Source organism: Pogona vitticeps, chromosome 1 (assembly GCF_051106095.1).
Source record: "Pogona vitticeps strain Pit_001003342236 chromosome 1, PviZW2.1, whole genome shotgun sequence".
Taxonomy (NCBI): Eukaryota; Metazoa; Chordata; class Lepidosauria; order Squamata; family Agamidae; genus Pogona; species Pogona vitticeps.
In genome coordinates, this window is record NC_135783.1 from 97569985 (window position 1) to 97585446 (window position 15462).

The 15462-nt window shown below is 40.0% G+C and overlaps 2 protein-coding genes across 2 annotated transcripts in view; one reads left to right on the plus strand and one right to left on the minus strand.

Annotated features, from left to right (window-relative positions):
- The window catches only part of RTN4IP1 (reticulon 4 interacting protein 1), a 31384-nt gene extending 19707 nt beyond the window's left edge, over window positions 1–11677 (plus strand). Inside the window, exon 9 of the mRNA XM_020813349.3 lies at window positions 11548–11677. Coding sequence (XP_020669008.3) covers window positions 11548–11664 — 117 coding nt within the window. The 3' untranslated portion in view covers window positions 11665–11677. The remainder of the gene's footprint in view (window positions 1–11547) is intronic.
- A 599-nt stretch (window positions 11678–12276) lies between these two features.
- The window catches only part of CRYBG1 (crystallin beta-gamma domain containing 1), a 123033-nt gene continuing 119847 nt past the window's right edge, over window positions 12277–15462 (minus strand). The window contains exon 23 of the mRNA XM_072998249.2: window positions 12277–14947. Within this exon, the coding sequence (XP_072854350.2) occupies window positions 14859–14947 (89 nt within the window). The 3' untranslated portion in view covers window positions 12277–14858. The remainder of the gene's footprint in view (window positions 14948–15462) is intronic.

Consider the following 15462-nt stretch of genomic DNA (forward strand, 5'->3'; position numbering starts at 1 on the left):
ATCATGTGGGGCACCACTGTATTTGAAAATAAATAGTTGGAAAATAAACCATTTGATGGACAACATCTGAGAAATATTAATGGAAGGCATGATGATAATTCAACATGGGCATGGCTGAAATTGGGGATCATTAAGAAAGAAACTGAAGGCTTGATTGCTGCACAGGGACAAGCATTCCAAATTTATGTGATGAAAGCTAAGATTCAAGGAATTAGTGCTAATAGCAAATGGTGGCTGAGAAAAAGATGAAACTGTCACACCTCATTTGAGAATGTGCAAAGATTTCACAGATTACAAAATTAGACATGATAGAGTGGCAAAATTAGTGCACTGCTCATTATGAAAAAAACAACAACTTGCCAGCCTCCAAAACCCATGGAACACCATATAGAGAAAGTGTCAGAAAATGACAAAGTCAAGATATTGTGGGATTTCTGGATTCAAACTGATAGAAACTTTGAACATAACACACCAGACATAGTAGTAACAGAATGTAAAAATGTCTGGATCATTGACATTGCAATTCCAGGGGATGCCAGAGATGAAAATAAAGAATTGGAAAAACTAACAAAGTACAGAGACCTGGCAATCGAAACATCTTGCTTGTGGATGAAACACATTTCAGTGGTCTCCGTAGTCATTAGGGCTTTGGGATTGTGACGGCTGCGATGATGTCACCTGCCTGTCAATGCTATGGCTGGAGTTCATCTGCCTATGGCAGGACAGGGGGTGGGACTTCAGGGGGTGGAGCTAAGGTATATAAGGGGGAAGTGAATGATGTGTGAGGCAGATAGGGACTAGAGAGGGACTTGGTTAAGGTCTTGTTAGGGACTTAGGGCATGTGCAGGTTATGAGGTACTGTGTTAGTGAAGGTCTGTGTGAGAGAGTGTATGAGGGGATACTTTATGATATTGATTGCCTTATTTAGTTTATACTGTGATTTACTATCTCTTATGTTGTATCAATAAACAATCATTTTTATTTTTAAAATCCATACCATTGTCTGAGGAGTCAGATATATGTGTGTGGTTGGTGGCAGCGTGATAAGTGTATGTGAGTGTGAAGTGGCGGCTCCTCTGTGACGTAGGAGGAGGTGGCCACAATAAAACTGGTGTCCAGCGGTTGGGATACGAGTTGTCCAGAAAAGCCTTGGCCAAAGTGACCAGAGCAAAAGGATTTCAGTTAGGGTCACCTGAAGTGTAAAGCGTGGGTAACTCTCTAGAATATGACTCAAGGGGAGCAAATTTAGTGGAGAGGCGCTTAAGCTTCAGAGTGGAAGAACTGATATATGGGCCTCGTGGCGCAGTGGTTAAAACGCTGTACTGCAGCTAAAACTGTGCTCACGACCTGGGGTTCAAATCCCAGGTAGCCGGCTCAAGGTTGACTCAGCCTTCCATCCTTCCGAGGTCGGTAAAATGAGTACCCAGCTTGCTGGGGGGGCAATGTGTAGCCTTTATAATTAAAATTGTAAACCGCCCGGAGAGTGCTTGTAGCGCTATGGGGCGGTATATAAGTCCACTAAATAAATAAAAATAAAATAAATAAAATATATGAGCTCTGTGGTGTCAATTTTGTGAGTGAGAGTGGCCCAAAAGCAGAGGCTGTGGTGATTTGGTCAGAGTGTCCAGAGTTAGGTGAACTCCGAGGGGACAGACCAAGGGCAGCAAAGCTGAGGGATCTCCATTATAAACAGCACCTGTGAGTGGGTAGAGCTGTGGTGAAACTAAAGGCAGCCAAAGGCAGAAATATAAAATAAAGTATCCTTAGTTTGGCAAGAGGCCCAGCAGAAGGGGAAGAAGAAAACGCCAGAGAAGCGTAGTTACAGTTACTAGTCCAGTTAGATCAGCTGGAATACACTGCTAATAAATATCAGACCTTAGCACAAGAAAGGAAAATAGTGTTTTTACACAGAGGCTTGGAAATAGTAAGGAGCCTTTTGCGCAAGTAACATGCCTTTAACGCGCAGTAAAATGGCTGAAAGTGAGCCAAAATCTCCAGAGATGTCTGAAAGGTCTGGAGATGAGTTTGATGGCGAAAAGGACCGTTTTGCCTCAGTGCAGGAGAAAGAATTTACTAGTGAACAGTTATCAGAACTGAGGAAAATTAAATTAGCCCAGGAACATAAATTTAGGATGAAACAATTAGAAAAAGAGGAAAGAATGAGGCAATTAGAAGTAGAGAAAGAGGACAGACAGAGAAAAATTGAGGCTGAGTTAGAGAGGGAGAAAATTGCTCTGGAGAAGGAACGTATGGCCTTTGAGATTAGAAGGCTGGAATTGATGAACCAGAATAATAACAACAACCGAAATTCTAGTCTGGAAGAGGGCCAATTATCAAAAGCAGATTTAAAGAAATTTCCTTCTTATAAACAAGGGGACTCTCCTGAATCGTTCCTTACGATTTTTGAAAGAACATGCTCAGATTTTTCTGTCAGTGAATCAGAGAAAATGATAATTTTATGGTCTCTAATTAGTGGGAAAATGGCTGAAGTTTATGCTGATATGCCAATCGAATTCAGTAAAGATTATTCAGAGTTTAAAAAGATGGTTTTTACTAGATTTGGCATTAATGCAGAACACCTAAGACAGAAATTCAGAAAACTTTCAAAGAAAGCAGATGAATCTTACACACAGCTTGGTTTTAATTTAGAAAAATGTTTGGACCGGTGGCTAGCACAGGAGAATGTACAGACATTTCAACAATTAAAAAATGTTATAGGATTGGAGCAGTTCTATTCCTTACTCCATGGTGAACTTAAATATTTGGTACAGGAAAAGAAACCTTCAGACATTAAACAGGCTGCTCAGATTGCTGATTTTATTTCGCAAATAAGGGGACCTGTAAATTCTGAGGGATAATACATAAGGAAGACATGGGACCCTAAGCACTCCAAAGGGCTAGTTTAGGGCCAGCCTAAAATGGGCGGCCATTTTGTTGAAAAGCCTTCAGGACAGAGCCAGGCCAAGAGCCAGGTTTTGAAGGGAAAAGAAAAATCAGAAAGATTTGCTGGCAAAAGCTCATGGGGAGAGAAAATTTGCTTCGCTTGTCAGGGGAGGGGACACATTGCTTCCCAGTGTTTTAATACAAAACAAAATAAAGAGATTTCTCCTCAGAAAGTGAATTTAAAAGAGACCAAGTCTGTATATTGCATACAGAACAGTCAGATGACTCCCTCTAGAGGTAGCTCTGTAACCATGGAAATGAAAACAGAGGCAGCTAAGACCTCTGAAATTGATACTTTGAGTGAGCAGATTTCAAGCGATGATGAAAATCTGCCTATAGCTGAGATTAGACACTGCTTATATATTCAGACTAATTCTCAGTTACTTGAATCAGCTGGTGACAAAATAAAAATATTTGAAAACAACTATACAGCCTTAAGAGACACTTGCTCCCAAGTTACCATCTGCCACTCTGACATTGTACCTCAGAAATGTATAATTCCTAATCAGCACCTGACTCTCAAAGGGATTGGGAAGGAGGTAGTGATTTTGCCTGTGGCGGAAGTTTTAGTTAATTATCAAGGATGGCGGGGTAATTGGCGAGTTGGGGTTTCTTCTCAAATTCCTACACCAGTCCTTATTGGTACTGATTTATCAAAACATGTCAAAAGTGCCTTGGTGATTACATGATCACAATCAGAACAAATTAAGGCTGCAAGAAATGGTACTGAATCGCAAGAGAAAGAGGAAAATATACCCCAAGCTGAGGCGTTTTCTTTAGAAATACCTCAGAAAAATATATTCGCCAAAGAACAGATAGCAGACCCCACTTTAAAGATTTGTTTTGAAAAAGTGGAGGACAAAGAATTATCCCTTGAATGTCCTGAACGTTTCATTATCAAACGTGGGTTGCTTTATAAAGAAAAACTGATCAATATTTCAAAAGGGGGACCTGAGGTTAAAAGTCAGTTGGTTGTACCTGATAAATATCGTCCCATGATTCTGGAAAAGGGACATGCAGACATTTTCGCAGCACATTTGGGTATAAATAAGACCAAACAGAGGATATCCCAAAATTTTTATTGGCCTGAAATGGGAAAACATATTAGAATTTTCTGTCAGAGATGTGATGTATGCCAGAAACAGGGTCATAACCGTGACAAGACTAAAGCAAAACTGTGCCCTTTACCAGTAATTTCAATGCCTTTTAAACGTTTAGGAGTGGATATTATAGGACCATTACCCACAGTCACTAAGAGAGGGAACAGATTTATTCTAACCATTGTGGACCATGCCACGAGATACCCTGAGGCAATTCCTTTGAGAAACATTGAGACCCATACCGTAGCTGATGCTTTGGTGGACTATATGAGTAGGATGGGTTTCCCCTCAGAGATTATCACAGATTTAGGAACATCATTTACCTCCAAATTTATGAAGAGATTATGGCAGATTTGTGGAATAAAACACCTAGAAACATCTCCCTATCATCCGGAAAGTAATGGGTTAACAGAGAGATTCAATGGGACCCTCATAAGGATGATTAAAGCTTATTTATCTGAGAACCCAAATAATTGGGACCAAAAATTACAGCTACTTTTATATGCCTACAGATCAGTCCCACAGGAGAGTACTGGGTTCAGCCCTTTTGAGCTATTATTTGGGAGACATGTGAGGGGACCGCTTGATCTAATCAAGCAAAATTGGGAACAGTGTATTGAAGAAGATCCCCAAAATGTAGTCACTTATATTGACTCCTTAATGAACTGCCTCAAAAGAAATCTGGATATGGCTGTTGAAAATTTAAAAACTAAAAAGGCCAAACAGAAACTGTGGTATGACAAAAAGGCAAGAGAACGTCAGTTCAATCCTGGGGATGAGGTTCTCATGCTGAAACCCATTAAGGGGAACAAATTACAACTAAGATGGAATGGTCCATATAGAGTCATTCATAAAATGAGTGACCTCAATTATATTATTGAGGGAGACGAAAGTTTAGGCAGGAGGGTCGTTCATGTCAATGCTCTTAAGCCATATTATAGAGAAAAGAAAAATGTGCTGTTTGCAATGAAAGCAGCTGGAAAAGAGGAACATGAGTTACCCTTCTGGGAAGGGAGGGGTCAACAAAAGTTCAACCCACAAGAGGTGCAGATCAGCCCTGCTCTATCCAGTGAACAGCAAAGTGATCTTAGAACATTAGTTACAAAGTATCAAGAAGTGTTCTCCAACAAACCTGGTGTTGCCAAGGAAGTGTTGCACAGAATTGATACAGGGACTGCTTCCCCTCAATCTGTAACTCCTTACAGAGTAACTGGTCCTTATGTTGTAAAAGTACGCAAAGAGCTAGATGAAATGCTGAAAGATCAAATTATTGTGCCCTCGTCTAGCGCGTGGTCAGCCCCTATAGTTCTAGTGGACAAGCCAGATGGAAGTGTCAGGTTCTGTGTAGACTACAGAAAGTTAAATGCAGTAACTAAACCTGATGCTTATCCCATGCCCAGGCTTGATAACCTAATTGAAACTATTGGAGGTTGCAAATTCATATCCTGTTTGGACCTAACTAAAGGGTTCTGGCAAGTTAGAATAGACCCTAGAGACCAAGAAAAAAACGCATTTTGTAGTCCTTTCGGCCTGTATGAGTTCCGGGTCCTCAGTTTTGGCCTTCGAAATTCACCAGCTACATTTCAAAGGCTAATGGACAAAACTTTGCAAGGGCTCAGTGCATTTACTGTGGCATATATCAATGATATAGGGATCTTTAGCAACACCTGGCGGGATCACCTATGTCATTTGGAAATAGTATTACAGAGATTAAAAGATGCTGGGTTAACTGTAAAAGCCAGTAAGTGTCAACTAGGAAGCCCTGAGATGAAGTACTTGGGTCATAGAGTTGGGGGAGGCCTTATCAAACCCCTAGAGACCAAGGTAGATGCAATCCTTAAATGGCCCAGACCCAATACTAAAAAGAAAGTAAGATCCTTCTTAGGTCTGGTAGGGTACTATAGGAAATTTATTCCCAGCTTTAGTGAGATCGCTGCACCCTTATCTGAGCTGATGAAGAAAAGGAGCAGTGACCGTGTTCCCTGGTCCCAAGACTGCGAGGTGGCGTTTGGGAGACTGAAAGAAGCATTAACCAACCACCCTGTGTTGCATGCTCCTGACTTCAACAAAGAATTCATCATCTATACTGACGCATCTAACGCCGGGGTAGGAGCGGTGCTGGGTCAACATGATGACAACGGAGACCAACATCCTGTGTCCTACCTAAGCAAGAAACTTCAACCAGGAGAAAAGCATATGTCTACCATCGAGAAAGAGTGTTGGGCCATCGTGTACGCGATCCAGAAATTAAAAGCCTACATCTGGGGACGACACTTCATATTGTGCACTGAGCACTCACCTCTAATGTGGCTAAAGACTATGAAAGCACTGAACAGTAAACTGATGAGGTGGGCGCTTCTTTTGCAGGACTACGACTTTGAGGTTAAGGTTGTCAAAGGGACTATGAACTGCGTTGCAGACGCCTTATCCCGAAGACCTGAAGACGACGGATGAATAAACATGAACTCTTAAAAATTATAACTAAGTGTGAAAGGTTGTATAATGTTATTGTGATTGCATTGTTATCTGTGAATTGTTATTTGGAAAGTAAGTATATTTAAAAGATATGTTTATGCATAAAAATGTTATGAGGTTATGTTATGTATTGTAATGGGGTGTGTATTGTTATAATTGATGTGCAGTTGTTTTGGGATGAAAAGCACTTTAGCTTTTCACCGCAAAACAACTTTATAAGGGGGAAGGTATGTGACGGCTGCGATGATGTCACCTGCCTGTCAATGCTATGGCTGGAGTTCATCTGCCTATGGCAGGACAGGAGGTGGGACTTCAGGGGGTGGAGCTAAGGTATATAAGGGGGAAGTGAATGATGTGTGAGGCAGATAGGGACTAGAGAGGGACTTGGTTAGGGTCTTGTTAGGGACTTAGGGCATGTGCAGGTTATGAGGTACTGTGTTAGTGAAGGTCTGTGTGAGAGAGTGTATGAGGGGATACTTTATGATATTGATTGCCTTATTTAGTTTATACTGTGATTTGCTATCTCTTATGTTGTATCAATAAACAATCATTTTTATTTTTAAAATCCATACCATTGTCTGAGGAGTCAGATATATGTGTGTGGTTGGTGGCAGCGTGATAAGTGTATGTGAGTGTGAAGTGGCGGCTCCTCTGTGACGTAGGAGGAGGTGGCCACAGGGATCAATATCAAGACATTTCACACAGTATTATAAGCAGTTGCAGATTCTAGAAATAACACCAGAGCTTTAAAAAAACACAATATTAGGAAAAGCATACGTACTATGTTGTTATTTAACAGATGTTTAGGTTTCTGTTAAAACTCGTATGTTATATAAAAAGCCAGTGTTTTTATAATTTTGATTGACCATGCCTGGAATTTTTGAATAATAATCATAACAATAATTAGAGCACATGTGGGTCTCCATGCTGCCATATCTGTGAGTTATCTTGATTTTATGATTTTTAAACCTACCTTGGCAACCTGTAAAATCTGCAATTTTTACTTACCACAAGGGTAGTGTAGCCTAGTAGCTAAGTGTAGCAGAAGAGTATCTGACTGAAAGTTCCTATCAGACATTAGTTTAGTGGGCTGCCATAGAAAAGTCTCTGTTTTCTTTAAGGCTAAATATTGCTCTTCTTCTGCATCAAATATTCTTTTGAAAGACCCTTCTTTATTCTCCATACTTATAAGGCTGCGAAGGATATCTCCGTTCTTCAGACTGTGCTGCAACTCTTCTGAACCATGTGCTGCAAAGTGCTGGGTTGTACCCCCAGCTCTACAAGGGGAGTTCTGCTCATGGGGCATCCTTGGGTTTCTGCTGCCCAGCTTCATGTCCTCCCTCCCCTGCCCCATCTGCTCTGAAGGGCTTGGGACCAAGCCATTTTCTTTCAGCCATACCTGTCTCCATTAATTTGGCTATAGAATTTCAGCACTTTCTGCAAAAAGTTTCTTAAAGCTGTTAATTGTCTAATCTCTCTTTTTACTCCCACACTCTCCATGCCTTTCAAAAATCATGTTCAAAATGAGGTGAAACAAGTAGGACCTTCCGGGAAGCGTTGCAGGGTGGAATGCCTGAAGTTCTGGCCACCCAATCTGTAGGCCTTCTTTGAGGATAGTTCCCTCCCATTCCTGTTGCTCCCTGTTGTTTTATTCCATCTTCCAAACAAGGCTTTCATTCTGTTGCCACTGAGCATGCTCATTCCTCATTGGGCTGTTTCGTTTCTGTTTATTATCCTTGGGTTCCCCACCTCCTGGAAAAGAATTGCCTCTCTTTTTTTGTGAAAAATGAGGTTTTCCTAAGCATGATTTTCAGTAGCTCATTTTGCCTATCTATTTGCCATAACTCAATGCCCACATTTGCTTTTAGTATTTATAAGTAGGATCTGCAACAAAATACTAGCGTGCGCAGTGCTCCTGTTGAGCATTTAAACCAGTATGCCTTTGTCCAGAATACTCCAGTCCTCCTTTCTCTCCCCTCCCCAAGTTTCAGTTTCTCTTCCCACCTTCAGCAATTGGTCAGTAAGCCTGCTCTGTCCACTGAATCTGTTCAGTTGTCTTTCAGCTGTTTCGGGCTCTCCTTCCTACACTTATTTTTCAGATTGTGTGTCCATGTGTACTTCTGGCAAACAGGAGCTTTGCCTGCTACTACGCAGATGGGTGGTGTTTTGACTATAAAGGGACTTGTACTCAAGTGCTGAATTCTTGTGTCTTCATATAGAGGATGATGGTTCACAGGTCAGTTACCAGTGGACAGCTTAAAGATACATGTAATAGGAGCCCAGGCTCAATATGTTTTTTTCTTTTTATATTAGCCATTTTGAATGATTCTGTGTAATCCAGGCTTCATCATATTATCTCATTTCCCTGAACAAGCAACTGTTCTGTGGCCAAGGGACTGTTGCGTTGTTGTAAACAGATAGTGTTTTCATTGTCTAGTTAATCTCCGCTTACTGTCACGTCACCATTTGCTGACTTGGCCGGTTGTGAGCACAGGAAGAAATATTTGTCTTTGTCAGGTTGTTTGCAGTAAACACTGAATGACATATTGTACTGGGGACATGGTCAGCCTTTTCTAGTTTATTGGAACAATGAGTCTGGATCAGCCGGTCAGATAAAGTGTTTAATGTGGCTGATTGCTGCAATCATCAGTTTTGGTATTCATGTCGCTTCCCTTCATTGCTGGGGGCCAACAGTGCAATAAGCCGAAAAGTCGGCAATAATGTATCATATGAGTTACGACCATTTTCCAGCAAGCCAGCAAACTTGTAATGATGATCTCCAGCTAATTTCATAGCTCCTCCAAAATAAACTTTCAGTGGTTTTGTTTTGAAAGGTTTCATAGAATAGTGAGAGTCTGCCTCCTAGAGATAAGTACAGTGAACCACATGTTATTTTTAAAAAGGGTTTTCTCTCTCTTTGTGTGTATGTATACGTGTGTGTGGCTACACATAGAGGCACTATATAGCTTGGTAGAGGGACCACAAAGGCATGATGCCTGTCTACCTTCTTGAACAGTGTTCAAACTTAATTTCATTTCTTCTGAAATGTGAAGCTTTCTTTATGGGGAAATTCCTCATGAACGTGAAATCTTAAGAGAGGCCATATCCCTTTTGTTCAGAGACTGAAGACTTGCAGGCAGTTTTGGTGCCATTTGGTATTATTAATCTTGAATGCTTTAAAACCTCCTTATGTCTACCATGGAGCAATTTCACCATGTTTCTCCACTCCCAGCCTGTTTTTTTAAGCGGTGTGTTTAAATCCAGAAATGAAACTTTAAAATAGCCCTCTGAAGAGAAACCTGTCACAGCTTTGTTTACTTAGTGCTCTGAGAAGTACACCCAGATACTTGAGAAACTGATTTAAAGCCAAGACACAGTGGTCACAATCCTCACCATGCCACATGTTTTATAGGCCATGTAGGCCAAGCATGGGCAAAGATTTCTTATTCTGAAAAAAAGCTCTGTGCCTCCAAAAGGTTATTTGAGGTCCAGGGGAGGCTAGTGCACCCTATAGATCTCTAGGAATTGGTCACTTCTGATTTAGACCATTGTAAGTTCTTTAATGGAAGTATGAGTCGTTTCTGAGCCTTGTACTGTTAGGCATGCTGAAATTCTGCCCTCTTCTGGAAAACATCAGTTATTAGCTGGGTGGTCACAGAAAAGGCCATTATCAAGCGTTAGGTCATATTAATCTGGAGCTGGCAGTTGATGGGATGCTTTGCAAACAATTTATAATGAATCTGAAGAGAAATATTAGTGCTCTCTTGGGCCCTTTCCCTCGTCTTCTTTTTCCTGTCCCTCCCTCATCTCCTGCTTCCTGGTTTTTCCAATTTTAGAATCTGTGGAGGAAAGAAAAGTCGGGACTGCTTTTGTACTTTTTATTTTGTGCTGTTCCGAGGCTTCCAGATCTTATGAACCAAAATACAGTTTTACAAAGTTTTTGGCTCAGTCATTTGGAGAAGAATTGCAAAGCAACTCTTAAGTATTTGCGTAGGCTTTCACGGCCGGGATCTAATTGGTTGTTGTGGGTTTTACGGGCTCTTTGGCCGTGTTCTGAAGATGCTGTCCTCTGAAGATGCCGGCCACAGAGACTGGCAAAACGTTAGGAAGAACAACCTTCAGAACACGGCCAAAGAGACCGAAAAACCCACAACAACCAACTCTTAAGTGATTATTTTCATTATGAAATTACCTGCAGTCAGTGGATACTGAAGCATTTTTATAATTGTTAGCACTGGAGCAAAAAGTTAAAGAACAGTTTAATTTTAGCATTTGTCTTCTCTTTGGAAACAACTATGGTAGATGGAGTGAGGAAGGAACAAGGCTATAGATAATTAAGAAGGAAAAGTGCAGGTGAACAGGGTTTGCCGGTTGGTGCTCTGATGTAGAATTCCAACTCACAGGCCATCTTTGCTGAACTTTACCACTCCAGATATTTGGTATTTGGCATCACAGCTACTGTAGTACTAGAAGAGGAATGGTAGCTTTAAATTCCTAAAAGGAGTTTGCTTGTTTGGTATTATTGCTGCTTAGAATGAACTTTAGAAACTGGCAAGTCAGATATTCTGGGGATTGGAGAGTGGAGTTTATCTAAGAAATTACTGTTACCAAGTGCCCTTCATTTTTCATGAAGTGTCATCCAGTTACTTCAGTTCACTCCCCCCACCTCAACCAATTTTTGCTGCTGCTTTTTACAGCAGAAATAAAATTCTGCAACTGTCAAAAGAATACTTAGTTCAGCATGTAGGTATTACAGGAACTGCTCTAGATTTGTTCAATATATACTCAAGAAACAGGTTCTTTAGAGAGTGTCATATGTTGTGCTGTTTATGGAGAACTCTGCTGAACGTGTCTTTGAGAGCATTTATAGGTTTTATTTCTCACCAAATTTAAATTGGCAAAACCAGTGAGACATGCAGAGCTCTTACCCTTAATTAACTCTGTTCTGAAAACTTTAATCTTTGTATTAGGTCTGTACAGTTGTGGATAAATAAGCTTTAGGATAACTGTGCATTCTTTCCCTTTGTAGATACGCCCCGTAATTGATCAGGTTTTCTCATTTTCCGATGTTCCCAAGGCCTTCAAGAAGATGGAAGAGGGGCATGCCCGTGGTAAAACAGTGATAGATGTAATTAATAAAAATTAATGTTATCTGCTCATGTCCTTCCTTGTGTGAATTTTTTTCAGCTCCTTTGTGATACTTGAAGTAAGTTCTCAGCTAATAGCCAGTCCTTTTCTATGTCATATTAATGGGTGCTTTATACAAGAGAATTTTAAATACTCTTTTAGTATTATTGGATACAAACTTAAAGAATGGCTATTGGAGAAAGTCATATAGTGTATGGTTTAATGCTTTTAATGCACTAACTTTTAAAAAAGAATAAAGTCACAGTGCCCTATTTCTAAATACATCGGTGGCATCAGTAATGATGACTCACCAAGCTCTAATGTATCTGGAGAAATGCTTTGGGGGAAATTTGGTAGCTCTTCCCAGCTCCATTTGTTGGCACCGATTCTGTTCAGACACTTCACATCATCATATTCCATGAATATAAACTGTGCTTCTGTTGCTTGCTCAGAATGCCTGCAAGGCCATTACAGAGTATCTGTGTGTGTTCTCTTCTGTGACACCTGTATTGCCTATGGAGAGAACGGCTGGCGTCTTGCATAATACCATCAGCCGGCTGTTGCTGCTGTTTCTCTGTTTCCTCAGAATTTTTTTTCATATTTTGGAGCTGAACTTACAAAACACAAAATATACTTTAATTGAGTCATATTTATTTGAAAAATACATGTTTATACAATAACTGGGCAGAGAAACTTTTTAAGTTGGAACCATGCTTAAAGTAAAAAATGTGTTCTATACCAGAGAAATAAGCAGCGCTTCTTAGATAACCAGAAGAACATTACAGCTCAATGTATTGCGGTAGTTTTTACAGTGGACTGTGGTGTGTGTGTTTGGGGGGGGGGCAGCATTTAACACCTGGATAGCAAGTGCTAATTTCCTAATAAACAATGTAGTATTTGTCCACACAAGTCAGTCCACAATTCTTAAAGCCTAACTTTTCCAGGGCACGTGGCACAAGTAAGTAACTAGTAAAAAGTGCTGTGTAAAAACCAGAACATTAAAAAAAACATGGTTAACAGAAATAACAAAATGATCTTCACACGGGGAAAGACAGCAATGGAAATATTGCAAGAGCCATTTTAAATTGTCACTTCTTGTATTTTTGCTTTCTCTTTGCTCACTTTCCTGCCCTGTATTGAGTTTATGTTTGTTTTGTTTTGTTCCTGGACTCTGACATTCAGTTGGACCTTCTAGAATTCCAATGCTACATTCACAGAAGCATTTTATGTCACGAGATTGTAATTGCGATGACATAAAATTACCTGGGATCTAGGTGTTATTGTAGCTTTACATATCAGCGAACAAATACGGATTTTTGTAGAATGTAGAGTAATTACAAGTTTTTCTGAACATAAACCTTAAAGATTTCTCAAACAGAGAATGTAACAAATGAGGAATGTAGCAAACCTCATGCCGCGGTGGTTAAACTGCAATACTGCAGTCAGGCCTCTGCTCACGACTTGAGTTTGATCCTGACAGATTCAGGAAACCGGCTCAGGTATGAATCAATCTTCCATCCTTCCAAAGCTAATAAAATGAATATCCAGCTCATGGGGTGGGGGAGGGGGGAGCTGTTCCTTGCATAATTTTGTTTCAAACTGCCTAGAGAGAGTTCTACCATACTGAGATGGTATAGAAGCCGAAGCAACAACAACATGCTCATGATACAGGGGTAGCACCAGTTCTTTTTTCAGCATGAGTATTAGCTGGATTGATAGCTCGCTGAATTAAGTTGAGATTTTGATTCTCCCCCGAGAATCAAAGGCAAGCTGAACAGTCCCAGAAGAATGAATGGTAAACCACATTTGAGTACTTTATACTTAGGAAACTCTAGACAAGGCCTCCATAAGTCATAACTGCCTTTATGGCATGTAAAGTAATGGAAAGCTAGAATCTTAATGGAACTGTGTGTCTGGATGCTACAGAAGTAAAAAAAAAAATACATAACACTGAAGTAACTAAGGATAACACCAAACAAGTGCAGATAGCCAGTTTCACCTGAGACTTTACATTAAATACATTTGGAACAACCAGTAGGTACAGACATTCGCAGGTAAACTGGTTTTTCAAATTAACATAAAGTGTTGTATATTTGTTTTTTTTAACTATGCAAGATGGAAAGGAAGTACATTTGCCACATTCAGAGATGATACTTTTAAGTTGTGTAAAGATAGGCAGCTATGCAAATATTTAATTAATATACTTTTTTAACAGCTAGAAACTTCAGTTGGTAGCAACTCTTCTTGACTAATATAAACCTACAGTAACAAGCATTAAGACATTTATTTATATTATTAATATACTGGCCAAAGCCCTTTTGGTGTTTGCACAGTTTGTGTAATGTGCTAAGGCTAATTGGCGAGGTAGTGGGACATGTTTTGGTTGTGCGCTAATCACATGCTGTGGGACCTGTTCAATTGGCTGCAGCAAATTACACAAACATCAATAGGATTTCAGCCATTTGGTCATAATGAAATAATGTTTTTTTCAAAATTACCTGATATGTTCTAGATCATTTTGTGAGCAAATTGATACAACTGGAAATCTTGAGAAATTTTCATAAAAAATGTTCCAGTGCAAAAAAAGTGAGTTCTGTTTCACCAGGGTGCTTCAAGCACAAAGATATTAAAACAGCTATTTGGAAATTTAAAATTGCACACACAGATATATTCTAAACTAATATTTGATCAGCGTTGCAGAATAATTGCTGGTGATGCATTTTATTCTGAAAATAAAAAAAATTAGTCAGAGATGGGGGCTACTAACCTTTAATCAAGAACACACAAACACACACACACACACACACACACACAGAGGATCAAAGTATTTGAGAAGGGAAAACGGGTGCATGTGCTGCATGCATAGAAGGGGATGAACAGATATGTGTAGGGTGTTTCCTATATATAAGGCTCTGAATCCAATTTAGGGGCTGTTAATCATGTAGTTGTAATAGAGGCTCACCAACCTCATACATGGTTGGGCTGGGCAAAAGGGATGTGGCAAGGAAGGGCCAACAAACTCTGGCTTTGCTTCCATCACAAGAGTTGATTAGTATAAGAGAGTGAAGGTCTGCTGAAGACTGCATTCTTTATGTAGAAGGTAGGTTAAATTCTGTTCTTGGAAAGTCAAACAGATGTTGCATTCTTTGCCACACCTGCACAATTCTGGATGGGTCTCATTCTCAGCTTTGTACTTCCTGAAGCAGAAATACTTTAAGCAACCAGTGCCTCCCAGCACTGGGTTGGTTTGTCTTCACTGACAGAACTGACAATCACATGGTTTTGATCATAGAGTTTCCCCCCTAAAACACAAAGTTTATTATTCAGTATAGCATTTGGAAACCAAATACACATATATCATTAACACAAAGTGATTGTTTGGTTATAGCTTTTGAGAAGCCGAGCTGGTGTAGTGGACAGACTGTCTGACTACAACATGGGAAACCTGAGTTCAAATCTCCATTCAACCATGGTAACTCATTGGGAATGACAATGGTGAGCCACTCCCCAAACATCTCACATACCTAAAGGCTATTTTATGTTGGAAATGACTTTACATTACATAATAATAAAACCAGGATGATGTAGGTATCAAGGTTTAGATGGCCAATTAGTGGGTGAATGTAATTTTGTTTATTTATTACATGTATATGTCACCTTTCTACTGCAATGCAAGAAGATTGCAAGACACCATATATTAGGTTCTCAATTGGTCTCCCATTCTGGCAGCAATAAGTCCGAGACCAGCTGACGGTGTGAATAGATATCAGATATTTGTATTCGTATATGAATATCCTGGTCCCAGGTAGCTGGGAAA